General features: G+C 38.3%; 3 protein-coding genes across 4 annotated transcripts in view; 2 read left to right on the forward strand and 1 right to left on the reverse strand.

The window, feature by feature from the left end:
- Nucleotides 1-3979, forward strand: part of katnbl1 (katanin p80 subunit B-like 1) — a 16450-nt gene extending 12471 nt beyond the window's left edge. For both annotated transcript variants that reach the window (XM_014015435.1, XM_014015434.1), the window contains exons 7-10: nucleotides 313-402; nucleotides 565-669; nucleotides 3033-3126; nucleotides 3435-3979. In XM_014015435.1, the coding sequence (XP_013870889.1) occupies nucleotides 313-402; nucleotides 565-669; nucleotides 3033-3126; nucleotides 3435-3467 (322 nt within the window). In that variant the 3' untranslated portion in view covers nucleotides 3468-3979. The remainder of the gene's footprint in view (nucleotides 1-312; nucleotides 403-564; nucleotides 670-3032; nucleotides 3127-3434) is intronic.
- Nucleotides 3980-4264: 285 nt separating this feature from the next.
- Nucleotides 4265-7891, forward strand: emc7b (ER membrane protein complex subunit 7b). Its single transcript, XM_014015436.1, has 5 exons — nucleotides 4265-4604; nucleotides 5294-5413; nucleotides 5513-5651; nucleotides 5893-5973; nucleotides 7115-7891. Exons 1-5 carry the CDS (start codon nucleotides 4396-4398, stop codon nucleotides 7268-7270), a joined length of 705 nt encoding a protein of 234 aa, XP_013870890.1. The 5' UTR covers nucleotides 4265-4395; the 3' UTR covers nucleotides 7271-7891.
- Nucleotides 7892-11310: 3419 nt separating this feature from the next.
- Nucleotides 11311-14146, reverse strand: part of chrm5b (cholinergic receptor, muscarinic 5b) — a 13983-nt gene continuing 11147 nt past the window's right edge. Inside the window, exon 2 of the mRNA XM_014015443.1 lies at nucleotides 11311-13448. Within this exon, the coding sequence (XP_013870897.1) occupies nucleotides 11888-13396 (1509 nt within the window). The 5' untranslated portion in view covers nucleotides 13397-13448 and the 3' untranslated portion in view covers nucleotides 11311-11887. The remainder of the gene's footprint in view (nucleotides 13449-14146) is intronic.

The raw sequence follows: 14146 nt of genomic DNA on the forward strand, positions 1-14146 counted from the left end.
GGGTAGCATTAGCATTGTAAGTAAACATTAGCTTTTCTTTTTTTTCAGTAAGAGGTTTTTATTTAATAGAATTTTTGGACAAAAAAAACGCAATATATCGCAATATATTGCCTTGCTTACAGTATCACAATATATTGCCTTGCTTACAGTATCGCAATATATCGGGATATATCGTATCGTGACCCCTCTGTTATGATATGTATCGTATTGCCAAATTCTTGCCAATACACAGCCCTATCTGTCATCTTATTTCTTGTTTATTCTTGCTGAGAATCAGCTGATTTGCTCCTCACGGTGTGTTTGTGTCCCCAGCCTTCAAACTGAAGCACCATGTTTGTCACTTGGCTGCTGTGTTGACCTCGTGCCCCACGTTAAAGGAGTTCTCTCCAGCAAACATGAGGAGTAAGTTTCACTGCAAATTCATGATGATTAATAACAAACTAAAGTTACAACTGATACATTTTCATTTATTGAATTTCCCTGTAATATGAAGATTTGTAGATTCATATTTTAAAAACTTGTTTGTTTTTAATGGGTTAATTATTGTTGTTTTTTTGTCTAAAGACACATAACGGTGGGTTTACACTGGGTTCAGGCCGTCATCAGGAAGTGGTGGCCAGAGCTGTGTAAGAATGAGAAGAGACAGCGGGGCAGCTGTTCAGAAGACAGGTGGGTGTTTCATGTTTGAGCACAGTTTTGTACAGGAGGTGGGGAAGACGGCTGCTCATTGTGATCCAACACACAGCTGTGTGTAACAAACTAACACTGCTGGTGTTCAAAGCACACACAGTGGACACGGATGTTCCTACTGGAATAACCTGATCCCTAAATGCCTCGAGGCGCCTTCAGACCTTCTGTTTAGTTTGTGGCAAAACAAAGTCTGGCTGCTTTCACTGACGTCACCGTGATGGACGTTCATCACAGCACAGGTGAAAACATGGAGGATTTTCAAATGCAGCTGTCATGAAAACTGTTCATAAAAGATGAAAACGGTCCCGACATCCTTCTGAGACGACCAGATCAGTCTGAACTCAGCACATGACAGAAATCTCTCCTAAGATTATCTGTAGAGCCATCGTTATAATTAGAAGAGCTCAATCAGGTCAAACATCACCTTGCCGTGTGATTCAGGTTTCACCTGAGTGGGAAAACTTGTAGCTAGTGCTGATGTTGGTTTGTGTGTTAAGCCTTACATACTAGAGCTGCACGATGTTAGGAAAGCCTGCGATGACGATATGACTCGTGATAAATGAACAAATGCATAAGTTTGTAGTGTTGTTGTCTTTCTGTTCTGGGTTCAGAGCAAAAACAACAAAAAAGCTAATTGTTTCCATTCCAGCATGATTTTTTAAAAATAGAATAAAATAGGGGTGCACGATAAATTATTTTAAGAACAGAACTTTCTCCTAACAGCAGATAACCGATAATAACTGATAACGTGCCGGGACATAAGACTAGTCAGAAATGGTTAAGATAACATAAACAAGACCAAAACCAAATGACACTGTAAATTATACTATTTGAAATAAATCTTAGCAAACACAAATTTCTTAAAATATATCAAACAAATCAATTTCTCGAATGGCCATTTTTTTTWAAAATAAGGCACATTAATTATAAAAAGATTGATGCATTACGACCGCATCATACTTACAGGAAGATGCACAGAGCAGCAGCTCGGCTGGTAAACCGTGGTTAACGGTGGTAAACCGTGTCTGTTGCTAAACCGTGGCTAACGGTGCCAAAACGTGGCTAACGGTGCCAAAACGTGGCTAACGGTGCTAAACCGTGGCTAACGGTGCTAAACCGTGTCTTAACGGTGCTAAACCGTGTCTGTTGCTAAAGCGTGGCTAACGGTGGTAAAGCGTGGCCAACGGTGCTAAACCGTAGCTAACAAGGAGATAAAAGCTTCGGTCCTTAGCGAGGGTGAATGGCTGCTTGTCGTCATTTCCATCGTTAAATTGAGATCTTGCTTCCTCTGGCAATTTTATTTTATTTATTTATTTATTTTTTTGATTTGTCAAAAGCCTTAGCAATGATTTAAGCCTCGATGAGTTCTTGAACGCTAGCTGGTTGTTAACATTTTAGCAGACGGACTTTGTGCTGCGTTCAGGAGGTAACAGATTTTACATGTTCTCAAATTGGGAGTAGTTGTTCCGATGTTTATAATTATGAAGTTTGTGTGTAACGTACAGGGTTAATTAGTAAAATAACATTAATAATCATTAAAATGACTGGTTGGTTGTTTTTCAGCACAGCGTATTGTAATTATTTTTCTAGTGAGAAAGTTGTTTTTTCCAACGCCACTTGAACGTTGCTCGGGTCAGGTAGAACGGGAAGCGGCTTGACCAAAACAGATAAAAATAAACATGCATTCATTCTCATCGCTGCGCTGGTAAACATGTACATATATTATCGGTTCTGTTTGTTATGATATTAGACCGATAAATATGACATCATAATCTCCTGATATCTGGCCGATAAGTATGATGTCATAATCTCCTGATATCTGGCCGATAGTTATCGTGCACCCCTAGAATATAATAAGGCTTTATTTGGAGATGGGCTTCCATCTGAGTGACAAAACTCATAAAAGCAAACTTTTGAGCCAACCATTTATTGCAGTTTATGCAGTTTTTGTCATATGCCTCTTGCACAGACCATTATCGTGATGACGATAACTTTTCTACATATTGTGCAGCCCTGTTACAAACGGTCAGTTTGAAGGAGAGAGAACATCTAAGACTGACGATGGAAACTGAATAGTTTGCCTTCTGAGGCTCGTCTCAAATGTAAARACTAATTGAAAAATAAAGCTCTGGGTTGAGATTTGGTGCAAAATGTTTAATAATCTGAACCCATCATGACTCTCTTTAATACAACACCCCTGTCTTAACAYGTCTGTGAAGCATGCCATTGTTTTATTTTTTAAAACAAATGGTTGTTAAAGTTAAACATAGTGTTCATGGTGAACTGTCAGCCTGAGGAGAAATGAACTGGATCCTGGACCGATGTCTGCGTCTCTGTTTCAGGAATGTGGACATCATGAGGCAGCGACTGAAGGACCTGTGGAAAGAAGGAGCTCGATTCTGTTTGTTGCCAGGATCTGTTGGAGAACTGGCAAAGGTATGAAGAGACTCATCAGGGCTTTAAGGAGTTTAAGATGTGCAGGGATTCTTAAAATAAAACAAGTTAGATTTTATGTATTTTCAGTCCCTGTATAGTGTTAAACTTTGTGGTAATWATTTACACTGTATCCACCAATCAGAAGTTAAAATAAAAACTATAGAGTTGCATTAAGAATCTCCTTAACAAATTCAAATGATCAAACTTGAGTTTGGATGATTAAATCTTTAAAAAATGTAACTTTATTGCTTTATTTTTCAACAGATTTGTATTTAGCTGACTGTGTGCTGTGTGTTTTTGTTTTTCAGGCTGTTGAGGCGTGTGTACGGCAGCTGCCCTGACACTTGTTCACGCAGCACTCCGAGGATGTGACCACTACTGCAGATCATGGTTGTGTTTTGAGCTGATGTTTCCAGACAAATGGACTGGTTCACGCCATTCACACTCAAACCTCTCAACTGGGACTGAACTCGAGCTTTCAGACAAATCTCGGTGTGAGCTGGAGACGTCCAGCCTGCACAGCAAAAATGACTGCTTCACATTGAAGTGGACCGTCTTGTGAAAGGTTTAGTGGACCTCACGAGACAGGGCGTTAATGTTTCGCTCTATGAAGTGCCAATGTCTTAGTCTGTCGCTGCAACACTTCCATCATGGTTTGAATGGCCTCTTGTTTTCTGTGTTTTGCTCCTGGTTTGTCTAAAATCAGGAACTTGAAGCTCCCACAGTCTTTAAGTTATTAGTGATTTTTCATGTTTCACTGTTCTGTGACATTTGCTCGTATAATGTAAAATGTCAAAACAAGTTTCAGTTTTACTTTCTTTTAAATAAATTTATTTAAGAAAAATAGGATTTATTTTTTGTTTGATTGTGGTCTTTTATTCCTAAATACAGTAAGGACGGCAAAAGAAAAATGTTCAAGCAGAATATGAAATTTCATTTGAATTCATAAATATTAAAATTGTCTTGAAGTATAATATATTGTTATATTTACAGTCTTTGTCTTGTCTTCAAATAATTACTTTGTTACAAAATGAGTGGGGCCCTGAACTACATTTTTTTAGTTTGAAAGTTTTCAACTCGACACTTCACTCCTAACGTTGTAATTGTTGGTTCGAACAATAAAGTTTTTTCAAATTACGTCATTTTCCGCAGAGACAGCTGATGCGGCGCTGTTTTCCGCTTCTCCCATAACCTAACCTGCCTCGAGTACTTGTCAGTGCGAATTCTCTCTGAGACCTGCCTTTTTTAAATTCAGCAAAGCCAGGCAACATGTTGCACAGAGAGAGTTTATCGCAGTTATGGCTTTTCATGTATGCTACGCTAGCCGTGGTTAGCTGCTTCACTGACGTCATGGATTCAGGGCCTGGAGATCGGTTCAAAATCGAGGGAAGAGCGATAGTTCCCGGCATTAAAACACAAGACTGGGTCTCTACGGCCAGAGTCTTGGTCGAGGGTGAGGAGTACGTGGGGTTTTTAAGGTAAGAAACCACTACACTTGGAGGCTACTTCTTGCTAGCCTAGTTTGCTTAGCATTAGCATTAGCATCGTCAGCTAGCAGCTTAAATAACGCTGCTTGTGACTAAAACACATGGCAGCTTTAAACTCTGTTGCCAATTTACGACTTCGTGGAGGTTTATCATGTCACAAAATGTAACTTTTAATTTCCCATTTAATTTAAATAAAACTGCTCTTGAATGAGGCCTCTAGGGATGTGACTATTAGCTTAGCATAGACTATTAGCTAAGATTAACATTTACAGCACAAACGCCTGTTTGCTATTTTGCTGTGTATATATTTTAACTGAAAGAAACATGTACTGACWGAAAATAATGTAGTTTATTCATACCTTAAAAAATGAAAATAGTTGTGCTTTACTTGAATATTTTAGCGAAGTTTTATCTTAAATCTGTGTTTTCAAGTGAAAGATTCCATTTTTACTCTTCTGTTGATTTCTATCAATAAATTCTTTCACATTCTAGTAAGTGGGAGTTAAAAATAAGTTGTCAGTGCATTGCAGAGAAATTCAGTTACCCTAACACAAATCTAATGAAAAACTTGTTTTAAAATAACCTCATATGTATTTATTTTAGTTGTCTCAAGTTTATCTCTTGCACTGGAGTTCATCAAAGCCCTAGTTGTTTTTAATCACAAGGTTCCTTTGTTCCAGAACTGATGGGAGTTTCGCTGTGAATGATGTTCCTTCAGGATCTTACGTCGTTGAAATCGTTACACCAACATATAGGTTTGAACCAGTGCGTGTTGATATCACATCTAAAGGAAAAATGAGGTGAGATTAATTAAAAAAGCACATTATTTTAGCTTTTTATATGARCTGATATTTTTGTTCCAGTGTGAGTGTAACCTGCTTTAACCCTTTTATTAACAGGGCACGTCTTGTGAATTACATCAAAACATCAGAGGTGATTCGCCAGCCGTACCCTCTTCAAATCAGGTCCATTGGTCCTCACAGCTACTTTATGAAGAGAGAAACATGGGGCTGGACAGACTTCCTCATGAACCCTATGGTAATTAATTCAACAAACCTGCTCAGTGTAATACGTGACGTGCAGTAAGTTAAGTAGATGTAGTGAAGTTGCTGCATCATCAGATCCAGGAAGTAAAACATGTTTTCTCCTACATAGGAAAAAATAAATTTTAAGCAATGTAATTCGGATCAGCTTACGTGTTAAAGAAACAGATTTTTGTCAGTAGTACATGACATAAGTTAAAACATTTCACCTTCAAATGTTCTTGTTGCTTCTGCAGGTTATGATGATGGTTTTGCCTCTGCTGATCATTGTTTTGCTGCCTAAGGTGGTCAACACCAATGACCCAGAGATGAGGAAGGTAAGCCACACCTTTAAGTCTCTTATTGTGTGTATAGGCACGCCACGTTTGGTTTTTACACTGTCAGAATCTCAGAGCAAACGCCCAATTCTCTAGTTTTAATAAATACATTTAGGATATGTTTTTATGTGCTAATTGTAACTGAAATATTACTCTTAAACCAGGTCCTGGAGGGCCGCAGCCCTGCATGTTTTACTTGTTTCTCTGCTCCAACACACCTGATATGAATGAATGAATGATTATCAGGCTTCTGCAGTACGGAGGACCAAAACTGACATAATTAGAAATAAAAGCAGAATCATAAAAATGAACCACTAAATAAATACACTTAAAATGCACCAATTAGAGAACTTTATCTCTTGTTTTATATTTTAATTGACTTTCATGTTTATTTTTCCAGGTTAGTTTCAATAAATTAGTCTATATATTTTAGCACATATTTTAAATTTTACTGTTTTTTTTACATAATATATATTAATTGTTTTTCCTTTACTTGTACATGCATTTATCTCTTAAATGTTTATACTTAATTATGTTTACATTTTTTCCAATAAGTCTTTTTATTTCAATGTGTTGCATGCTTGTGGTGCCTCAATTTAACTTAAAGTTTAGTATAAAACAAAGGCAAGGAGGATTACCTGTGCCTTTTATTTAAAAAATATATAAAAATAATTACATTTAAGCATTTAAGAGACACAAATGCATGTACAAAAAAGGGAAAAACTATATAAAAATATATATTTAAAAATTTTAAATTTAAATTGTGTTAAAATATACAATTTATTGGAACTAAGCTGGAAAAATAAATATGAAGGTGAATTAAATTATAAAACTTGAGGTTAAGTTCCTTTTTAATTTATTTGGTGCATTTTAAACATATTTATTTATATGTATATTCGTTTATAAGTTTCTGCTTTTACTTCTAATTGTCAGTTTTGGTCCTCCGTACAGCAGAACATGAAGAGGTAGTTCAGTGACTGAATCAGGTGTGTTGGAGCAGGAAACATGTAAAACATGTAGGGCTGCGGCCCTCCAGGACCAGGATTGCCCACCCCTGTCTTAAAGGAAAGAAAACAGAACCACTGCCTGCGATTTGTTTGTTTTTGCTTCATCTGCTTCTATTTATTTGTCACGTTTGCAGGAAATGGAGCAGTCCATGAACATGCTGAACCCCAACCCCGAGCTCCCGGACGTCTCCGAGCTCATGACCAAGCTCTTCTCTGGATCCAAGGGCTCCAGCAAGGCAAGCAGCAGCAGCAGCAGCAAGGGCAGCAGGCCGCCAGCCAAGAGGAGGTAGTTACTGCACACGGCTGCTGAGACCATCTGGCAGCATTAAAGCAAGGTTTTTAAGTGTCATCGTTCCCCCGCTCCTCTGGGTCTATTGTACAGATTTCTCTATGAAAACATGTCTCCAGCATTTTTTTTTCCATACAGCACTGATTTAAAACAAATCTGTAAAAGCTGTTTTCTTTCTCTCCGTATATATTCCTGATGTAAAAGGTTTCTGTCAGTCTTCACTGTGCTRAGCTTTGGTTTTGTTTTTCCACTGCTGCTAAATTCTTCTGTCTAAAAAAAAGAGCAAATATACATATTAATAGATGTTCTTTTTGGTCCATTTTGATAATCCGACTGTGAATGAAAATAAGTTAAACTTTAAGATGAATAAATTCTTATTTAAAGCTCTATATAAATTAAAATGTATCAAACAGCTTTTATTTCAGATCATCCTATTTGACCTCATACTTTAAAATAAAATTGTGGCGTACTGTATGCCTTTATTTCACATACTGTACATTATGTGCCTGAGATGTGTAAATTATATGACAAGTCAAAGAGTGGAAGAACTGTGTTTGTTTTCAGATTTCTATGGAGATCTGGTTTTACTTAAAATAAAATGGAATATAATGTCAAAATTAAAGTTATTAACACACGTTTATTTTCTTATTTTCTTACATTATCTGAAGTTTAAACCGTTTTCATAAACGCATCATTTTTGTAAGGAAGGTCTTGATTTGTGAAGATTTTGACCTCAGTTGCTCCAAAGTGAGTATTATTGTAGCTTCAGATTATGTTTTGTCCACTACTGAGGATTTTTATTAAGCTAAATTAGTTTTAAAATATATAATTGAAACTGGAAAAAAATTGTAACAAAACAAAAAGTTTAAAACTATTTTGAAACTGTGTTTAAAAAGTAAAACATAATTAATGAAGTATAGCAGGATGAAGTGTCATATAATTTAGAAATATGGCATGCCGTTGAATCATAATTAATTTTGGCCATTATGTCGTATAATTTAGAAATATGTCATGCCGTTGACTAATATAATAATGTATGGCAGGCTGTTGAATTCTAATTAACAAAATATAGCAGGATGCTGTGTCATAATTTAGAAATATGGCATGCCGTTGAATTATTTAATGAGGTATGGCAGGTCAAGTATTCTAGGCTGTTGGGTCATATAATTATAAAATATGGCAGGTTGTATTATATACGGTATAAAAACAATGGCAGGCCATTGTATCATAGAATAAATCTTTTTTTTTAGTTTGACAGTTTTACAATTTCAAATCTTTCTTTCAGTTCAAAGTTTTTTTTAATTTAAAAAAAAATTTCAGTTTCAGAACAATTTATTTTTTGAAACAAGGTGGAACTGGATGCCAAAGCGTCGATGGGTGAACATCGGTGTGCCTCTGCCTGCCCTAGACATGTCTGCCTTTTTGCTTTATATTACCAACCTCATAAATGACCTTTGACCCTTTGATGCCCAAATCTAATCAGACTGAGTTCTACCCTAATGGAGTTACTATGCCTGTTTATAAATAAATATATCTTTTCATTCAGGAGATATTGAGCACACAAGACCACCCGTGACGGATGGATACCGTACTAACAGAGAACAGAATGCTTTCAGCTCCAGTGGGCGGAGCCATAAAAAAAACTTTAGGGCACTGTTTTATCTCCATAGAATTCCTTTAATCTTGATATATTTTTATAAATGTAGTGCATGAGAATGAAATGGAAGCAACATGAAGGAACTGATCACTTGTGGAAACTTTGAGTTTCTTGTTGCTTCAGTTTCAGGGTCCTGACATCCACCGGCCCCCCTCACAGCAGCCGTCACTGTTAAAAACAGAATTTCATGAGCTGGGAAGGTATTAACGTTCAAGGATTTACCAAATGGAATTTCATTTTCAAAAGCCGTGCGCAAAATACAACATGGTTGAGGAAAACTATTTCAGAAAGTAACTTMTGAGCCAACAAGAAGCCGTAAAAGAGACAGAGCTGTAATCAGGTTCATCTCCTGAACATGAGTTTGTGTTTGATTTCTGACATCTGCAGCAACGTTTGGAGCTCAATCCTGCTCATATAAAACTAAAGATCCTGCATTTGAATTTATTCATGTCACGGTCATTGTAAATTTATAGAGTACTAATACTGTCAKCTCAAATGTTACTGCTAAAGGACTGTAAACATTTTAAACTAATTTCTGTTTATCAGAACACCTGTGGAGCCATAATGTACCACACATGCTCAGTGGTTCAGTTCTTTCCATGTGATGCAACAAATAAACACCATTAACTGTTTGAATCCAGAGCTGTGGGACCAGTGTGGAGACTTGGGACTCCCCTGTGAGGCTTAGCAGCACTCGTCCTACTGGCATGTGAGCCGTAGTGTTTTATTTTGTGTGTTTTGATCGTAATTCCTCCTTAAATATTAAAAATTAAAAACAGCGACAGACTGTAAATGAGCACCARTGATCTAGAAAGGAAGAAGATGATGTCTGGATATGTTCTAGTTTTAAATTAAAGAATAAAATGTAATTATTATAGTAACAATGAAGAGAAATGAGAATACAATCTATGTTTCTGAGCTTAAAAAACACTAAGTGTAATTATACGAAAGTTKAACTTTATTTTCAAGCACATTTTTATATAACAAAGCCACAAACTGCTGATTTCAGTTTTTATAGACAAATCAAACCACAGAGAAGTCTTCATCGTCCGTCCACTCGTTTACAGCAGCTGTTGAATTTTCTGAGGCGTGGTCACCGTCGCTAACGAGACTGTCAAAATAAAATACCTCCAACTGATCAAACACGAGGACAAATCAACGCAGCACAACCAAAACCCAACATTTAAACATTATATTTACAYCAATATGAAACCATAAGAGCTGTACACCAAGCAGCATCAGTTCATTTTAGACTCATGGAAAAACATGAGAATTTTAATATTTTTATCCCTTTTTATATTCCTGCAGGTTCTCGTGCACCAATAGTGAGAGGTTTGAAAGACTCCTATCAGCGCTCTTTAAATATACAATAATAATCTTTATTGTCCCTCAGTGAGGAAATTATTTCTCTCCATATTTTTGAGCACATGTGGAGCAGAGGGCGCTCGGACAGCAGCTGGAAGGTTAAAGCCTTGCTCAAGAGCCCAGAGTGGGACAAATGAGGGTTTCCCACCCACATTTTTTTATTTTTTTGTTGCTATTGTCACTACAGGAAGTTGAAACAGCAACCCTCACCCCAGCTCACCCCTTAGTCTCTCCACCTCTGAAAACATGTCAAATGTAAATAAATCATCTCATTAACCCTTATTTAAAGGTTTAAAAATAGAAAAATAATTTTGCACAAATGTGATTTTTTTTTTTTCTGTAAATCACAGATGCCACATCCGGCCTGTTCTCAGCACACAGTTTGAAAGAAAATCTGCCTCTCTGATGTTATGCGGGTGCATTAGTGCATCTAACAGCAGAATACACAAAAGCACCATCAATGCAGAAAAAAGTTTTTGTTGTTGAATAACATCCAGCCTCAGGGGTCGACAACTTTTACAATCAAAAAAATCCAGAACCACAAAATCAACTGGTGGCTCGCGGGCCACTTTGTGTTTGTCGAAGGGGGGCTTTTCCAGCATCATAAAATAAAAACTATACAGATTTTTAAATGTTTTATGACCAAAAAAAAAAGGATCTGATTCATTTAAACAAGAAAAATATATGTAGTTTATCCCAAACTTAATACAAAATTAAAACACTGACCTATGCAGACTTTTTTTACTCGTCATATTTCTTCTCAGCAACGTYTCTAAGGTTTTATAGAACATCCTGCAGGATTTAACACAGAGATCCTGGCCTACAGGCTACTAGCATGATCAAATCAGCACGTTTCACTTCTGTTAACAGTTAACACATATTTCCAAACAAATTGGCTGCTGAGTTTAAAAAACTTAAAAAATTAAGCTCCGATGTTTTGCTTCAGAGCCACCGTAGAGGGTCCAAAGTTTGGCCCCAGAGCCACAGGTTGAAGACCCGTGGGCTAGAACTCCAGTTGCTTTCCTCATTTGTTTACAGGCTGCTTCATAATGGTAAAAATGGTAAAACTTTGAATAAAATATAAGTTTCATGAGATTTACAAATCATTGGATTCAATTTTTTGATTTTTGTTTACATTTCAAGCAACATCTTCACATTTTGAGTTGTGGTTTTGCAGTGAAAAATGAAATTTCTCTACATCCAAATTAACATTTAAATAAATAACTGAACAATACAACAACAAAACTATTCCAACGTTTCTTTGTTTTGTATGAAAAAGCAGTTCTGAAACACCTGATGGACTGTTACACACACACAAAAAAACATTTCCAGTTTTTTCGTTTTCTTTTTTTTACGTTTTCTTGTAAAACTTGGCACTAACCACAACACAAACACAGATGTTTCAGTTGGAGATGTTTTTGGTATGTCAGAGGCGTGTCCGTTCACACATCTTGAACTGACCACACTTTAGCTTTAAAGCTAATTAGCCACGTTTTCTCATTCTACTCGTTTCCCGCCGGCGCGTGTTTTCGACACACATGCAGCACATCATGCCGAAGATAAAACACCCGCCAGGTGTGAACCAACAGGTGTGCGTCAGTTGACCTTACTGTTGGCGTTGGGGTTCTGGCCGCCCCAGTACAGCTTGTCCTTGCCTCGCCTCCTCGTCCTCCAGCGGCAGAGCAGGAGCATGCGGAAGGTCTTCTGGAAGGTCTTGTTGCAGAGGGCGTAGCACATGGGGTTGATGGTGCTGTTGACGTAGCACAGCCAGTAGCCCAGGTGCCACAGGGACACGGGGATGCACTCTGCGCAGAACGTGGAGATGAGCACCATGATGTTGTACGGCGTCCAGGTGAGGATGAAGGCCAGGAGGATGGCGCTCAGGGTCTGAGCCGCTTTCTTCTCTTTCACCAGYACCATCCTCTTCCTCTTGGTGATCTGGTTCTTCAGGGCCGGGTCTATGGGTTTGGAGGTAGAGGAGGAGGAAGGTGTGTTTTTGGCGGGCTCCTCTGGCTCAGGAGCTGCTGGATTTGTGGAGTTGCTGTTTTTGTTCTTGGAGCCAGGTTTGAATTTATAAGAGATGCACTTTTTCTGACTCTTCTTTTGAGGAGTGGAAAAGTACTGGTCCTCTGTGTACTCTGACGCCTGGCCGTTCTTATCGCTCTGTCCAGCGTGTTGATCCTTGAATGATCCTTCAGGGGTGTCTGTGGAACCGTGATGCTCCTCTTCCTCTGATGACGAGTAGCTGTTAAAAGACGTGACCTGGTCTGCTTTTACCCATGCCTCGTCCGACCTTACGGTCGTTTTCGTGGCGTTGCTTTGATTGGACGAGGACCACGAGGCCTGACTCTGGTCTCGCCTCTCTCTGGTGAAGTGAAAACAGGAATGGATGACGGTCTTCTGCGGTTTGGATCCCTCCAGAACGTTTTCTGTCGCCAGCCCCTGCAGCTCGGCGAGGTCTTTCGTCCGTTTCTGAGTCTCTTTGTAGATCCTGCAGTAGAGAATGGTCATGACCGAGACGGGGATGTAGAAGGCGGCGATGGCCGTTCCAAACGTGATCACGGGCTCGGTTAAGAACTGGATTTGACACTGGTCCAGAGGCACAGTTCTCTCTCCTACAAAGTACTGCCAGCACAGAATGGGCGGGGCCCAGAGGACAAAGGACACCAGCCAGGCCAGTCCAATCATGATGGCAGCTCTTCTTGGAGTTCTCTTTGCTCTATAAGTCAGAGGCCTTGTAATAGAGAAGTATCTATCAAAGCTGATGACAAGTAAATTCATAACTGAAGCGTTGCTGGCCACATAATCTACTGCGAGCCAGAGGTCACACGCAAGGTTCCCCAAGGACCAGTAGCCCATCAATATATAAGTAGTGTACAGATTCATGGACAGCACTCCTATGATAAGGTCAGCAAAGGCCAAGCTGAGCAGGTAGTAGTTGTTTACAGTCTTAAGCTGGCTGTTCACTTTGAAAGACAGCATCACCAGCACGTTTCCAACTATAGTTATCAAGCTGACGATGGCAGACACCGTGGCGATGGTGATTACCTCCCAAACATTATGAGCTTGTGAAGAGTTGCCAAAAGTGGTGTTTTGAAGCTCCATTGTCTTGTGTCGTCTATGTGTTAGAGATGAAAAAATACAGAGAGTTGCTAGCCTGAAACAAACCAGAAAGGAGGACAATAGTGAGATAGAGGACTCTGACAAAATAACATCAGTAACAGAGAACACCTCCCACCCAATGCATGGATCTGTGTCTGAACTACAGAGCTCCTTTAGTGACAGACTGCTGCATCCTAAATGCACAAAGGAGCGTTACCGCTGATCCTTCCTCCCATCAGCTGTTAGACTCTATAACCGTCACTGCTCCCAACAATCATGATAAATATCCATGTTTGTGTTTGCACGCCGAACAACTCTACCTCTCAATCATTACATAAATAATAACCAGTGGCAACTGTACATCATTTTTCCTGTCATGACTGTTTTTTTCTTGTAATTTTGCATTTTTCTGCCCGGTATCTTGCTTTTATTCTCATTTTTATCTAATTTCATCTTGATAGTCCGGTACAGTAATTCTTATTCTTATTTTTATTTTGCTCTATGTTTATTTTTTATTGTTACTATCTTTAATTATATTAATATTGCTACAGCTGATAATGTCACATAGCAATATACTGTTTTTATGGATTAATGTATGTATCTGCTGCTACTACACCTGAATTTCCCCCGCACAGGACCATAAAGGCTGTTTATTCTATTCCATTCTACATAAAAACAAACTTTTTAAAATTAAGTCATCATTTTATTTGTGATCAAACTAATACAAATTCCACTTTGAAACAACTAAAATAC

Source organism: Austrofundulus limnaeus, unplaced genomic scaffold (assembly GCF_001266775.1).
Source record: "Austrofundulus limnaeus strain Quisiro unplaced genomic scaffold, Austrofundulus_limnaeus-1.0 Scaffold129, whole genome shotgun sequence".
Taxonomy (NCBI): domain Eukaryota; kingdom Metazoa; phylum Chordata; class Actinopteri; order Cyprinodontiformes; family Rivulidae; genus Austrofundulus; species Austrofundulus limnaeus.